Source organism: Teleopsis dalmanni, chromosome X, assembly GCF_002237135.1.
Source record: "Teleopsis dalmanni isolate 2A chromosome X, ASM223713v2, whole genome shotgun sequence".
Classification (NCBI taxonomy): Eukaryota; Metazoa; Arthropoda; class Insecta; order Diptera; family Diopsidae; genus Teleopsis; species Teleopsis dalmanni.
The window spans coordinates 15,143,265-15,160,232 of NC_051848.1; the positions used below are offsets into that span (position 1 = coordinate 15,143,265).

Here is a 16,968-nt window from a genome sequence, read left to right on the forward strand (position 1 = left end):
GTTGCATGTGTTGCACGCAGTATGCTGGCGCAAAACTGCATATATACATATATGTACATATCTTTATAGAGTACGAGTACGAGTGCATCTTCCTCAACTTCTTGTTTCTGCAGTTTTCTTTTTGTGTATATTTTCCCTATTTTTGAATTTCATTCATTGTTTGCTTTACTCCCTCCCGTAAATGAAACAGTAGAAACTCAATTTTGAGACCGTACAAGATTTAGCAGATCATTCGGTCGCTTGACATTAAACTGAAAACATCGTCGTTTCGGTTAGATCTGAACGTTCTGATTTTCATTATCTTTGCTTGTTATTAGAATCAAAGATTTTTTTTTAAAGTATAATATATAAAAAATATTTCATATTTGTGTGAATAATATTGTGTGTGTTAGTATCTAAGAACGAAAAAAATAATTCTTATACATATGAACTGTTCGAACTCAATACAAGCACATATCCATTAGTAATTGAGTATTAAAATATTTACAAGATATCTTCAAAATCAAAAACTGTTTTCTAGTAAGACTGCTACTGCATATGGGATGTAGTATTGAATATAAACTGAATCTTCGAATATATTAAGCGAGAGATAAAAGCTGCAACTACAAAAGCCATCAAATTAAGGACATAGTACAAGGTAAGAAAATAATATCTGGTATTATATGTTATAGGCACTGCGAGGGCCAAAATCTCAAGTCAGGCTTACTAGCTTGAAGATGAATACAACAGATCAATTGCTTATTAATTCTCGATATTAAAAATTTATTTATTTATTATTAAATACTTTATTGGTCTATATTATTTATAGATAAAGTTTCACAATAGCTTTAATAATGAATTCATATTATTAGAAAGTTTTTTTAGGGTACATAGGATACATTGAACTTAATTAAACTGATTTTGTTCTTGGAATCCAATGTAATATTTTATAAATTTGACTATATTAACTATAGTTCTTACTTCATATCGAAAAAGTCAAGAGTAATAAAGACCGTTCTAAAAGGACACTAGATTATCCGCGTGCGGTGTACATTGCAATAAGGCTTATTCGCTAAAAAAATCTATTGGATCAAACCTGAAGCGGACTTTTATGTCTACATGAAATTCTAATATCTGCTTGTTATGTAATTTACATGAAGCAGAAGAGCAACAACATTTCATGGAAAGATGCCCAGTACTCAAAGAGCTTCGATGTAGATATTTTTAAAAGGCCAGTCTGCGTGATTGATGTATTAAACAGTTTAAACGATGTGAAATGGGAATGTACAGAAGCTTTTTCATTGAGAAATTTAATTATTATTAATATCCGACAGATGGTTCTTACAACTGCGTAATATTATGTTCTAAAATCTAGGAATGCCATTATTTTATCTATAACTTTAAAGTACAAATAAATATTATTATTGTATGATGGGTGTATAAAAGTGTAAGAGGATCTTAATATGATCTGAAAAAATATTATGAATTTAAAATCTCATTGTAATCAAAATTCAACTCCAATATTATAACTCCATCGTATATAGTACGCGGCAATATTCGACGTAACAAAAGATATTCATTTTTTTACTCGAACGGCTCGAGCGTTATTCGTATTCTTCCAACTCCTTATCGGTACTGACATACCGATTTAACTTTGACTATATTTCTCTATTTTTATACATTAATTCGCCCAATTTTTTCTTTAATTTAACAGGTATATTTTTCTCATTTTAACATTCTGGCAATCTTAATGCGTGATCAGTATACAAACCGCCGTTTATCACCCCCCAAAGCTGTAATTCTTCGCCACTTTTACGAAGTTCTGTCTCTAGCTTTACTTTTGATCTCTATCGGACTATCTAAGTCACTAACCTTATCGGGAATCAATTGCTCTAGTTCAATCGAAATAAAAAGATCTTTGTCGTGCGTCCTTCTCATCTATTTTTTTTCTGACTTCTGAGTTAACCTTCCTGTTAGGGGTGGTCTGTTATTTTTAGTTTTCGGTCTGACACCTCTTGCCTGACTTCTAGAATCTTCGTTTACATCAACTTCATTAGTCACAGCACCCATATTAATCACTGCAAGCAAAGACTACAGTGCGATTCTTACAAAGAGCTTAATTCTTAATTAATATAACAATTATATGAACTAATTTCACTAAACTCGACTAAAAACGACCCAATTCAAGACAATCAGAACGAAACAAGAAGATAAAACTATTCAAATAAACAAGAACTTCTTAATAATAATAATTAAAAAATCAAGAAAAATTATTTGATACAAAATGATGATTGGTGATTGGCTTTAAGGTGGTTACGACTGTTTGAGTGACAGGTATGTGTGGAGGAGCGGTTTGTGATTGAATTATGCTGAATCGAAGAATAGTCAAGCGAGCGAGTTTGACAACAGTGTGGTCCACTTTTGGCTTGTTTTTGGTACAATATGGGGGAAGCGTCAATTTCTAAAGGTACGGATATCTGTACAGAATATTTAAAGCTTTCGATTTGTTGTATTTGTCTTTAGAAATTGATGTAATTTTAATATTGACTAGAAGGCTAATAAGTAAGACGGACATTTAAATTTATCTTAGGATAAAAGGCGTTATTGTGACATAACAAAAGTACCACCCCAATGCCGGCGAGCATACCAAACTTCCTACCGTGCCAGCAACAGCTATAAGCAACACACAAGTGCAAGAACTGGTTTAGGTCGTATTTTTGCCTTTGTATGCCTTTGTATAATAAATATAAATAGCTCTGATTTTAATTATATAATTTTTTTATAGTTTATGTTACCTTCTCCAACTTTCAATATTTTTTAAATTTTTTAACTACATTACGCTAATGTAACAAATATTTTTTCTGAATACGCTTACACTCGTATATGTATATGATATCGCTGGAATTGGTATCTTTTTCATTCTAAGTTTCTGTTCCTTATAAAACTTCTTCTTAAAGTACTTTGAACAACATTTCTGATTCCATGTATGTAATTTGTAGTTCGTATGTTTGAAATGGTTTCTCCGGTTCTGCTACAACTACATTTATAAACATCAATAAAAATTTCATAATTTTTAATGTCGAAACGTGAAGGGGTATGAATGAAAGGTAATGGGTGCCAACTGATACAAACCCTTCTGATGCTGCAACACGAGCTAAAAGAGTGCCTTTAAAATAAACAACGACAACATTTGGTTAGAAGGGCTAACATTCTTAAATCAAGAACAAAAGAGTTGGCCAATAGCTCCATTTTCATTTCATACTGACACGCCAGAAGAAGAGATTATGACATCGATACTACTGCAATATCAGGTCAGTAAAACCTTGATTCAGTTTAATTGTTTCAGTTCCTTTCTTAGGCTCAAACGTATGGTTTCTTGGTTCCTGGTTTTTTGATTACTTACAAACCGCAGAACTGATTTTATTTTAATCAACAGCTTTTGATTCCCCTGAATTTGCTTTACCCTTAACACATCTTTTTTGCATATACTGGATCTGTCATCAATCATTTATCATTTAATAAATCAAATCCATTCCGATTTTGCGAAGTATAGTCTTGAAAGAATACTTCTATTGATAATAAATTTTACAAATGTCGTTTTTCTTTTTTTAATTTTGCTTCATATGTTATAATAAAATATATGACTATGGCATATCGATCTCTATTTATATTTAAAACACCGAATGGATATTTTTACAAATCTTTACATCTTAGGTATAATGAAAATTCGTACAAATAAGTTTCTTACACATACAATTCTTGCAGAAACGGTGGGCTTTATCATATCTGACAAAATTATTTAAATTTTTAAGATTATTTATGACAATTTAATCTTAACTATAATCTTCTTTGTGATACAATCAACAAATTTATGAAAAAGCAGCGATTTAGATGGGTTGGACATGTGATAAGAATGCCGGATATGAGCGTACCGCAGTAGGAATCTGCAGAAAAAGTGGGCGACCAAGAAATCATAAGAAATTGAAAAATAAAAGCAAAAAACAGAGAAGAACGGAATACTGTTGTTAAACAGGCTTAGGTCCTACATGGGTTGTATAGTCACGGATGATGATAATCTTTTTTATATTTCTTTTTATTTTAATTCTAGTCATTTAGTGCTTTTTCTTATTTATTTTCAAGAAAAAATCTTCTTAATTTTAGTTCTGGTGTTAAAATTTTTGGTTACATATAAGTGGTTACGTATAAGTGATAATTAATTTTTGTTACATTATTTGAACTATAAAATCAGTGAAAATCAGTTATTTACTTATTCCTTTACGGTAATCTTCAGATCTGACTCTGTCGACATAAACCCTCTTTCTTTGAAACCCATATTGCAGTAACCATTTTTCAAAATATTGATTTCTTGATATTGATATTGAACGTTGATTTCTTCGGGACTATAATATTGATCAGTCTTGTTGAAACCAATAGTCGCTTAAAGCATGAAATCCGCACATGGAAAAATAAATCCTTGGCCATGACAATGTTCCTATTATTACATTCCGATTTTCTTGACTTTTAAACAAGTACTGTCTTTATTACAAATGTGACAATTTTTTCGTTAATAAAGGTAATGTGATAGAAGTGAGTTTATAACCTCATTACTCTATATGATGGGCTAAATCACAACCCGGGGCGCCACTTATTAATAAAGTTGTCTCAGCGGAACGGGTTGAATAGCATTGAAGAATTGCGAATATTTTCGAGTTTTTCTCTCTAGATCACTGGTATTCAATTAAATTGATTGCAAATTGACATGAAGAGATTTACCTGACGATAAATGTCACATATATGACACACCATAACATTGATAGGGAATAAGTTAAGATATATAAGTGTACCATATTACGTTAATAAAGTTAACAGTGAAAATGAGAAAATCCTAATTTTATTAAATTTTCAACAAATTTCCTTTTAGTCTCAATTTCAATTTTTTTAATTTCAAAAAGAAATCGTTCAACTTGAGAGCCTATACTTATAATTTTGTGATCCACCTAGTTTTATAGTGAACACTTGAAATCTTCAGTCGCTAGAATGATGTAAACAAAAGTCAATAGGTCTATCGCAAAACTTAGTTTCCATAATGATGCTATCATATCAGTATTTTTTAACCGACACATCAGAAATGCGCCATTATCTTGTTATATATAATAATTTCATTTCTTCTCTTTACTAGTAAAAATACAAGTAAATAGAACATTTTTTTGAGAATTATTTATTAATTCATAATTACAGAATTATTTTATTATTATTTTTTAACTTAGTGGCAGGCATTTGGCCTTTTCGCCTTTTTTGAAATAATTGTCTAGATGTTTGATAAGAGTTTTATGAGTGTGGAAAACTAACAAAAACATGAGTTCAGTTCTACATAGTGAACACAGCTTATCTGTGTGCGGCTATTGCTGCTTTGATCTGGTGTTCTAAGGAAATGTTTACCTTAGAACATTAACTGGTCTTATCTCTTGAAATGAAATGATTTGTTCTTATATCATAGATTTGATCTTTTCTGACAAATTAGCAACCCCACATTCTCAGGTAGATTTGCTCGCAAGATACTAACCTATGGATTGTTTCAAATTGAATGGGTTATCTTTAGTGTATTATGGACATTTTTATGTTAAAGCATATTGTGCTATTTTGTGTTAATATTAAAGAATCTTGACACAAAAAAAATCTGCATGACATGTCTTATATATGGGTTCTAATATTTCGAAATAAGTTTTTTCAGAGGTGTGCCAAAATATTTTTACTTTCAATAGACGTGATGTCTTATATTTGTTTAAAGTAGTTCTACAAATGATCAGCGTCTTTTTCTGCCAAATTATTTAAATACTTTTTTCATTGGCTATGAAAATTGTCGATGGAAAGACAGTGTACAGCAAGACTTTGAACTAATAAATCCTGTTGTTAAGAAGAAAAGATTGTTGTTAAATAAGTTTAGCTCCTACATGGACTGTATAGTCACGGATGATGATGATGTAAATCGTCGATATGGTGGAATTTTTTGTATTAATGCAATAAAACCATGGTTGAAATAAAGTCTCGATTAGATTAAATAGTTCACAATAGCAGTTAAATTAAAAATATTTTGGATGACAAAAAAATTTACCCCAACTGAAGAAAATATTGAAACGTGTATTAAGCACAATTGGATCACAGTCATTTGATCGCATTTGGAGAATATTTTATAATTATATATGGTACGAATTTATATGATGTTCTAGAAAAACGATTTAATAAAAAATAGTTAGACTTAGCACTTTTATTAACAACTGTCTAAGTATCAAAGTGTAGTCATACACCACATCACTCCGGGACATAAAAATAATCAAAATATTTTAAAGTCGAGTTGATTATTTACCAGCTTTAACCCGTAGTGCAAATTTTTTGTGAAATAAAAAGTTAGTTATTTTGAAGACAACTACACTATGCATTATTTATAGCAGTGGTTCTCAACCGGTGGTCCGCGCACTACAGTTGGCCACAGTGGAGATGGTTAAAAATGGTCCGTGAATCAAATTTAACGAATATGGATACACGTTAAATGGAATTATCTCGAATAAACAACTATAACAAATTTGGAAACATTTTTTTTCATATTAGTTGAAACACTTTTCGAATATAGTACCCCTTCCCTAATACGTTATCAAAAGAAAGTTTGCTGATTTCTTTCATTTCACACATATTAACTCAATGAAATACTATAATACTTGTGAATCGAAGGTGTCAAGCGTTAGCATTATATTAATAGTTCGCTGATTCAGACACATGTTTTCATTAACTATTGTTTTTTGATGTATTTAATTAAGTTTTATTTATTGAATGTCTCTATCGTCCATACCAAAAACTTCTCCAACTTTGAAAGCTCCCGAAATATAAGCGTGAACAAAAAATTTTACGACCATTAAGACTGCAATGTAAATACCAAATTTTGTGTAAAGGGTGGTAGACTTGCTAGACTCCGGCAAAGTCAAAGCTAACATCTTCACTTGTTTTTCTTATTATTATTATTGAAAAAGAAGGTTTAGTACACTGCGACCCAAAGTATCTATTGTGCCCCTTAGTCAGATTAAAGTGTTTCTTCAAGGCCGATTTCTTTAATGAAACACAGTACAGAGCCTATCTTTTCTAGTTTTGAATCCTTATGATCAATGAAATACCCTCCTTGATGTTTCTTCCGCTTGTGCAGCAGTGCCGGGTACTCCCCAAAAGCAATGATATGTAGTTTCTTTCTCTTCTCTACTTCGAATCACTTCGATAATTCCACAATATTTCTTAGATTATTTTTTGAATGTGCTATGCAATCTTTGAAGCGTTTAGGTTGTAAGTACCTAAAAGCATTTTAGATTGTGATAGTCTTGGTAGCATTTCTCAAGTAGCTTTTGTTTTCTTTAATTTTATATATATATATATTGGCAATGTAGTCCAAAATCCAATGTCGGACTAACAGAATTCGTTTGGGCGATTACTAGTACCGAATTCTTATCTTAATAAGTTGATATCTTAATAAGTACCTTAATAAGCATAATCAGGAGTGTAAAGTTTTGAGTGAGGTTTCAAAGTTTTGCCAAATTTAATTTGAAGATTTTTAAAAATAAATTTTTTAACAATAAAAAAAAAATTCTTATCTCCGAAAAGTTTTGGTTACTCGTAACCCAATTGCGATGTCGAACCTAAATTAAATATAATATTACAAAAATAGAAAGTGGAGCAATTTTAATATTCGCCATCTAAATTTTTTATTATAATTGCAAAAAAAAACGAATTTGGAAGACTCAGGACCGCGAGTGCAGTTATGCATTTTTAAACAGAATAATTAAAATTTTCTGATACATTTTGTTAAACAATTCAAAAAAAAAAAAACAAAAATAATTTATTTTGATTTTTTTAATAAAATTTGAGATAGAATGCAATATTGCATTGCCCTGGATAATTTCAAATTTGTTTATTTAATTCAGTTTTTATTAATTTTAACGGAAAACTTGTAAATATTGAAATTTACATAATTGGTTTCGTTCTCTTCATTGGCGATTGTTGATTGAATTAATATATAAAATTATAATCTTTATAAATATATATATATATTTAACCCACTAGTGCACTCACTGACGAAATGACTGACGAATTATCAATTATAATTAGATGATTTGTGCTTTTCTAGCTCTTGCTGACACATGAAATTTTAAAGATTTTCTAGACAAAAATAATGAAGATTTTGCCAATGTTGACGTCATCGCTAAACTAATCTCAGATAAATATCTGTCAACTATAAATGAGCTTACAGAATCGATACTTAGCGTAAGCTTCTAAGACTACATTTGTTCTAGATAGTCTATAAGAGTCTAGATATTTATAGGTTGTCCACGACTCTAAACTAGATTGGAGAAGTATTGAGAATACTCCTCCAATTACCTGAATAGGTAACCAGAAGACGCTATGTATTGGATCCAATACCTGAGGATAAATACACTAAATGTTTTTTTTGTACTAATTTTCGAATTGTCTAGATTGGATTGCTTTTAATGAAGAATTGGTCTTATAGGCAAACGAATTTTTTTTTTTGCAAATTTATAATCTTCTGTAAATAGTCCTACTCTATAATATACAAGGTAAAAACTTCATTAGACAATTTCTCAATATATTAGAAATAATCGATTGCTTGTGATGATAAGTGGTATGCACTGAAAAAAAGAAAAAGTATTTAATAATTCTCATTTATCGACAGTTGTATAAATAGTTGCTCCGAATATCTTAATGCAAACTTTAATAGAAATCAAATGCTTTTAAAATAAATCGATTAATAATTTAATTGATTCTATAATTTAAATTTCTTTCTATTTTTCTTTCCATTTATATCTTTCTATTTGCAGATACTCAATAAATAGCACGTTGTAGCGCTAACGTCTTAAATAGTAATCTGCAATATGCGACAACAACTTGGAATACTTCTAACGACATTAATTATCTTTGGGCTAATGGAATTGACGCCAGCGGATGTGTAAGTATCTGAAACAAAAACTCCTCGTACAAAAGATCGAACAGAGAAAATTCATTTATTATTCAATCAAAATACATTCGCATATGTTGCATACAAATTGAATATTTTTAAATTCAATTGCATAACACAAAATCGTAGCATCCATCATAATAGGTGCCTCTGAACATGCATTGCATTAGTGCCTTGCCAGTAGATCAAAAGAAAGAACTCATTAATTTACATCTATGAGGCGGGTAATCTAAAAATAAATAGAGTAACACATCATAATGACAGTGATGCTCTCCATTTTGCGCACAGAAGAACACTCTTTCTTCTAAGCATTTATGGGCCCATAAAATTCGTCTCGGCCAAAAACGTTCTTCCTTCTTTTTCACTCTGCACTTCAAATCACTTTACTGCGGTAAGACTCCAGTCCACTTATACTGACTGCACTGCCTAATTGTTTATTTTTACTTAATTCTCAGCACATAATGCACATAATGCACATAATGCACATAATTATGGGTATTAATTCATCAGCGAGTGTTAAAATTTATTCAAGCAGAAGAATCATATATAATGTCACATATATAATGGGCTGGGCACATGCCTGTGTATTATGTTTATCTAAAATTGCTGTTATGACCCTGACTCTTGTCGCAATCAGGCTGCTGTGAGCCATAAAGTTGCACTATACTGTAAAGTATTTTAAGAACGTTTCGGGTAGTTGAAAGTTGAAAGAAAGGAGAACATCGCACAACTACATGCCAAACCATTAATTTATGCGTTCTCCTACCGAGCTTGTCAAATCGCTCTGATCTATTTGTCATCATGACTGATATGTCATCTTGTATTTCCTCTGTCAATTTTTCAAAATTAAATACATTTTATGGCATATATCTTAACACAAATACATCTCACAAATGTATCTCATCAATTCTTGGATTTGAATAATTTGAATGCGTGTATGTTTTGTACTCAATCTATTTAATTAAACAACACCATGTGTGGCACAAATAGTTTCTTCAGATATGCGACATGACTTGCAAGACTCAAAAGTTTTTTTTAAACAGACGATATATAGTTGTAAGATAATTAAAATCTATTAAGTAACAATGCGTGCAAATCGTTATATATACATATATGTAATCTTAGTTGTTTTTACGTACCTATGTACTATGAACATAAGAATACGTGTTTTTTTATTTTTAAATTTATAATGGACGCTAAATTTTATTCCAATTATAGCATGTTCCATTTTATTTTGAAATGCAATTTCCCTTCCTATTTTAGAGGTACTCGTATAAACATTTTTTTAAAACTGGGATTGCCAAGTCTTTAGACCTTTTTACATACAATTTTATTATTCTTCGTCTCTTTCTTCTTCATTCTATTGCGTTCCCAGGGGAACATTGGGCCATGTGGTTACAGTTGTACGTAACGAAGAGATTCTGTTTAAACGTGAGCTTTGCATCTCACGTTTAGACTCATGTTTTATTTCCAGAAAATAGTTAAAGAAGGAAGAAAAGCCCTGACGATGGATTAGAATTGCAATGTCAATCTTGTAAGCATTGTACGTAGTGACAGGTTACTTTTAAATAAGGCGCTCCTAACTTGGAGCACATACGCCTTTTGCAGCCGCTCATTATGAGTACCGACGCTATGTTGTGGTCTGCACTTAGCTTTATTACTTCTCTATCGGCCCTACCGGCAAGGGGGGCGCTACCAGTAGCATGCTACCGCTGGTATCGCTCGAAAATTCTAAGTAGCTATTGAGCCTCCTCACCACGTCCAGGTGGCAGTCCCCGAGGAGGCAATTCTTATGAGAACTTATGAGACTTTGCATAACGTAAATAATAGTATTAAACTTTTATTTACAAATTATGACGATATCAAAATTTTGATTTATACACTACATACGTTCTTCCATAATTTGTAGGTTTATGTGTAGGTTTTATTCTGGAGTTGGTTATGGAAAGCCAACTCTTTTTATGTGGGCAACATAATGGTAATTTCGCAATCTATGATATTTCGCTATTTGTTGGTGGTTTAAACTTTCAATCCAATCGTCCAACCAAAAAAATCAATCGTCCTCAAAAAAGTAAATCATCCCATTCGACAAATTACCTCTGCATAAACAAAGAAATACAAAGTCTTTAAGATTTGATTTCAAAAGTGTGCTACTCTATCCTACTTACTGGAAGGTATATTCACTTACATCCAACAACTGACATAGTAGAAATATTTAATTCAACCCCCTTAAATGCAGAATTTCTCCCAAGCTATAGCATTTGCACTACATTCGCATATCTATTTAGAAGAAGGTAAACTTGTATACTTTTTGCAGATCTGAGCTCAATTATTGCTTAGTCTGATGAAGTGATGAACAATAACCCAGTCAAGGCGTAGAGATGGGTTATGCAGAAACCACGCAGTTAATAGAGAGTAAAAGTGCTCAAGTGCACTGACTCAACTAGCCTCAACATAATGATATATTTATTATTGCTTTTGTTCTAAACGTCTATGAAGTGTGATAGTTAAATTTAAATCGAGTATTAATATTTAAGTAAATTTAAGTCTAATGCGAAAATATAAATTCTATTACATAAATACAATATAACTAACTCTTATAACTCTTATTTTGAAGAGATCTACGTGGTACATTGCAATCCTTAGTATATTCATACAATCAGTTGGACAACAAATTGGAACGACACGAACACCGTGATCGTGCTGCCAGTGATATTCTGAAGAGAGGAATTCAAACTCTGCTGAAGGGTCAAAAAGATTTAGAACCTATTAATGGCATATTCAGCCGTTTAGATGAACGAGTTAGTCAGATTGAAACACTACTAATAACTGTTAGTCATCACAATACATTTTAAATTTAGTTAAAATAAATTTCGTTTTTTCTCTTAGCAAGAAGAAAAATACAATGCACAAACTCAGAAACTTAGTGAAGCACTGGAACATATGTTTAAGTGGATGCGGGAAAATGATGAATGTTATAAACGACCACCAGTACCACTAAACGCTGTCCAACCAACAAGCCCTACTGTTAGTCGTCATAATAGAATTTTTAATTTAATTGAAATACATTTAATTTTCCACTCTTAGCTAGAAGAAAAATACAATGCACAAACTCAGAAGCTTAATGAAGCACTGGAACACATGTTTAAGTGGATGCGGGAAAATAGTGAATGTTATAAACGACCGCCAGTTGTACCGGTTGTACCAACCAATACAAAATTATCTGACGATTTCATTAAAAAACAAGAAGCAATAAATTCAGAAATGCTAGCACAAATTAAAAAGCTTACCGATAATGTGGAGCGTTTGTTAGATAATTCAAAGAACATGATGGAACACACTGAAGTTGCCTTTAGAAGCGTTCCTTCCACTGCAGAAATGCTGACAAAAATTGAAGACAAATTAATTAGTTACAGTGTAGCACCAGTTACGCCTATTATAGAGCCCATAGATAACAAAGAGTTCGAAAACAAGGTTATCGAAAAACTGAGTGACTTGGCCACTGGAATCGCCGATTTACAAACGTTACCAACGCCACAGGAGGCATTAACACAGGCTGATAAAGATTTCATACATGGTTTGAATAACGAAACATTAAATGCGCTTGAACATATCAAAGTTAACACCCTTAGTGCATCAGATGAAGGTAATTCTTATGACTATTAATAAATTATTGTTTAAAGTAATCACCACTAAAGTATAGCTATAGAAATATCGGTAAGTAGTGCCTTGCTTTGTAATTTTCCGCTTAGTCTGCATAAAGCGAAATTTATATGACCGTTAAGTTAATCCGGCTCTACCAATTAGGTTAGGTTATACCGTCAATCCCAGGCGGACCCACTTAGGCCTATAGACTCATTGTGCTACTGCATTATTAAAAACCTAAGGAATAAAACCATCTAGAACCTTTAGCAAAGCGTATGATGCTATTTAAAGGGAGGTCTTGAAATTCGCTAAGATTCTCAAAAAAGAAAGTCCCTAAAATGTGAAGGCGGTGCCACGCACGTGCCGGACAGAAACAAAACAGGTGGGAGACACTTTCTTCATCCTCACCACAACAGCTGCAAAGAAAAATGTTTTAGTTCTTCAGAAATAATCACGTTGCAGCTACTCACCCTTACTATTAACTGCAAAACCTTTGATTAGGTCTAAATTAGGAAATAAACCAACAATTTTTTTAACAGTTGTCGGAGTAACATTTTTTTGAACCACTGTCTTAGTTATTGCAGCCAAGTTTCCACGCTGCTGTCCAAATTAACTTTATTTATCTAAATTATATATATCAATTTCCACTACATTGCTACCGATGACCTTCAACAGCTCTTCAATTTCAGCCTGTTTGTTACTTGAGGTTTGCAGTCCATAATCTCTCAGAGCACTATTCATCTTAGCACCATTAGACGACATCCTTAACAATTCTTTCGCTTCTCTGAAAATAATCTGTACTCCATTGTGGACCAGTATTCGAGTTCGAGATTTCAAGATTTTCGACCTTATTTCGTTTTTACCCAAACTAAAAACTATTAACCAACTGTCCAAAACTCACGACTTACTAGGGTTGTTTCGTGCATGAGCTCTGATCTTATTACTTCAGAATTGCTATTTTATGTTATGTGTTTTAACCTTTAATATGTTTCATTGCAGCCCTTGCTAAAACGACTTCCCGTATCAAGGAAACAGAAGAACATTTGGAAAATAATATGAACAAAGTATTTGATGCGACAACGCAGTCATCAAGCTTGCTTGAGAAGTTCTACAATGAAATTAACGGTAGTTGTAGTAAACTTAATGATGGTCTGGAAATATTCCAAAAATTCAATAACATACTGATGACTACTTCTGAATATGTGCTGGACACACAACGCAAAGTGGACTTTGGTACAGTGCAAATAGTACAAAAACTTAGCAATATATTGGATAAACAGCGTGAAGAGATGGTTGTCTTTATGACAGAACGATTTGATAATGTAGATGAAAGTATCGTTAGTAATCATTTTGAGGCATTTCAAAATCTAAGTGCACTGGTGGAGTCCGAAATTAGTCATGTCTGGCGACAAATTTCGCTAATGCACACTGAAATCACAGACAGTAAGGATTTATTAGGTTTAATGAATGGCAGAAATGAAATATACTTGAATAGTACTTTTATTAGTATGGATGCTATGAACAATAAAGTAGCGGAGATTAGGGCACGCATGTTAGACATGGACTCCAACTTAAACTTTTTATTAGGAAAATTGTCTATCATGTCACAAGAATTTGGCAATATTAAAAATGGTTTAGCAGAATCTCTTGAAGAATTGCGCAATTCTTTTCACACGATGCAGGAAAAGATGCCACCACATGGACCGGGTCCACATGACATAGCAAAAAATGAATATGAAACGGAAGTGAATTTACTGCAGAAACGACAAACTGCAGAGTAAATATATTAAGAGAGATAAAAGTTTGTAATATGGATTAAAGAAAGCTAATGACTAAATAAAAGAAATAAAAGAAAATCGGATATTAGGACAGTTTTTATATTTCGTTTACTACCACACTGCAGTGAAGATAGCAAATGTAACTTAAGCATGATTTTATTTGAGATATTTTTTTTTAATATAGAATTAAAGAGTGTAGGTTTTTATGAGAGTTCTTAGTGTTTGTTTAAATTTAAAATTATTATAAAATTTTTCAATGATTGCTCACATGTACTCGTCCCTATTTTAAATGTTACAACTATACTAGTATGCATTTAGAACATATACTTACAAATATATACCGGTTGGTATATTTCACTAATTGCTTACAACTCAACTTACCGGTTTACTATGTTTTAATATGCGAAATTTAGTATAAGTCACTTAATATTTAATATCAAATGTGCCAATATTTTATATACAAATATATATACATGTATATGTTCACTATATGTACATTAAAATAAATTTTTTAATAAAAATATATAAAATATAAATTTTTGAATAATAAAAAAATTCCATATTATATGTAAAGTGGGGACAAAGGAAGTGTAAGTTATGATCCGCAAATTACGCCCAACATCTTGCTATAAGTGGAACCACATCTATATTGTAAAGCTTTTTGTTAACCACGGCTAAAATTGTCTTACCTGATTGTAAAAAGAAATGATGAGAAACAAAGTTGCAGAAATAGCTTACAGGAGGCATTCTCTATTCCCCAACCTCATTGGATATATTATGCTTTACTAAAAACAGTTCTCAGAGTTTTCGGATCTACGTCTACCTTCCTATCGCGGTTATACCGACAGGAAGGTGAACCAAGCATGTTTCACAAGAAATGGTAGGATTCTAACCCAGACTGCAACAGAAAATACGAACATCTGTTAATAAATATAACATCTGATCAATAAGTATGTAATTATCTTTGTTAAAAACTCACAAATCTTTACGATGTCAAACGATCTTATATAAAAAGTAATATATTTATTACATTTACTCTCAGGCAGTGTTTGTATAAATCATTCAGGAAAAAATATTCTGAGCTGGCATGGTAATCACCTTACTTCCCAGGAGCTTTACTAAGTCTAGCAAATACCAGCCTTTTAATATTTTAAGCACTTCAAATATTATTGTAGTATATATATGGTAATATAAAAGAATGTGGAAGGGAGTGTTTAGGGCATTTTTTCCTTTCACTTATTGTGGACTATAGTACTGTGTAATTTTTATAGAGGAAAAAATACATTAAATTTATAAAGTACTTTGTAAATTAGTAGTAATTAAGTAATAATAATTCAATAGTAATTAATAATCGATACTTATTAATGGAAATTTAGAATGTGAAGTAATTTATTAACACATTCACTTATTGTTTATTTACAAGGTAAACTGTTATTTAACTAGAATATAAACAAATATAGATATTTTATAATTTATTTTATGTAACTCATCAACACATTTTTTACAAATAAATTATATTTGTTCATTTTGTTTAAAGCTCATATAAATTTTCTTTCTTCCCGTGACTACTTATGAGATGACTTGCCATAACGTAAATTCCATACATCTGCTCATCCGTTCTACTTCCGAGAAATACTAGATATTTATATAAACATTGCGGGATATCCAGCAAAACATTAAAGTAATTTCACTTCAAATGTTCCCCAAACAAAGAAGACTTAGCAATTGTATTCCATCAACTGCAAAGACTTCCATACCTCTTTTGTTTATTTATAAACCCATGTGATGTAATAAGATTTCTTCTCTGACTTCTTTGTGATCATACCGTAACGCCCAAGAATCCACAATTTTTTTGATACATATCAAATGAATTTAAAATATGTACATAAGATATATGAGTAAGCGCATCAATAGAGATTCCTTGCGGTAGACGATTCATACATCATTCTTTTTATATAAGCTGGCATTGAGTAAGTTGAGCTAGAAAAAAATTGTTATATTCAATTTATTTTAAGGGGTGTATATCAGCCTACAAGGCATGCGAATCAAATTTTTCATTGGTTCATAGTATGTGTGAGAATCTTCGGTGGAGAGAATCGAGTTACATACGCTAGATGTATTAATGCATTTTGAATGAAATAGAAAATTTAAAAAAATTTTTTAAAATAAATATGCTTTCTCTTTTTGATAGCAATAATTCGATCGGTTTTTAAAGAATTCTAAATCCTAAATATTATAATATGTTCACATTTTTGAAATAAACTGTTTAATTGTTCTATGTATGGTTAAATTTGAAATAATGTTATGGATCGTGGCCAAATCGCATACAAATGCCTACATATCGGCGAGACTTCCCATTTATTAAAAAGTTTAGAACAGAAAAAACTCAGTAACAGTTTGTATGATATCAGCGAAAGTGTTAGTGTTCCGAGTGATTTTCCGCAGCACACCGTCTGGCCAGCTCATCTGCTTTCCAACTGCCGAAAATAAACCTATAATCGGGAACCCAGATTAAAGAAATATTGAGCTGAGTTAAGATCTTGTTTAGAGGTATGT

The 16,968-nt window shown here is 31.5% G+C and overlaps 1 protein-coding gene across 1 annotated transcript; it reads left to right on the forward strand.

Moving 5' to 3' along the window:
• Positions 1-316: 316 nt before the first annotated feature.
• Positions 317-14,855, forward strand: LOC119688006. The gene is made up of 6 exons (XM_038102604.1): positions 317-637; positions 8,853-8,980; positions 11,607-11,820; positions 11,879-12,016; positions 12,077-12,635; positions 13,634-14,855. The coding sequence occupies exons 2-6, from the start codon at positions 8,907-8,909 to the stop codon at positions 14,413-14,415; spliced, it is 1,767 nt and encodes a 588-aa protein (XP_037958532.1). The 5' UTR covers positions 317-637; positions 8,853-8,906; the 3' UTR covers positions 14,416-14,855.
• Positions 14,856-16,968: the final 2,113 nt, after the last annotated feature.

Coding starts and splice junctions, on each gene's coding strand:
- LOC119688006 (XM_038102604.1), top strand. CDS start 8,907: ATGCGACAACAACTTGGAATACTTCTAACGACATTAATTATCTTTGGG. Junction 11,821..11,878: donor TTGAAACACTACTAATAACT/GTTAGTCATCAC, acceptor TTTTTCTCTTAG/CAAGAAGAAAAATACAATGC. Junction 12,636..13,633: donor CCTTAGTGCATCAGATGAAG/GTAATTCTTATG, acceptor GTTTCATTGCAG/CCCTTGCTAAAACGACTTCC.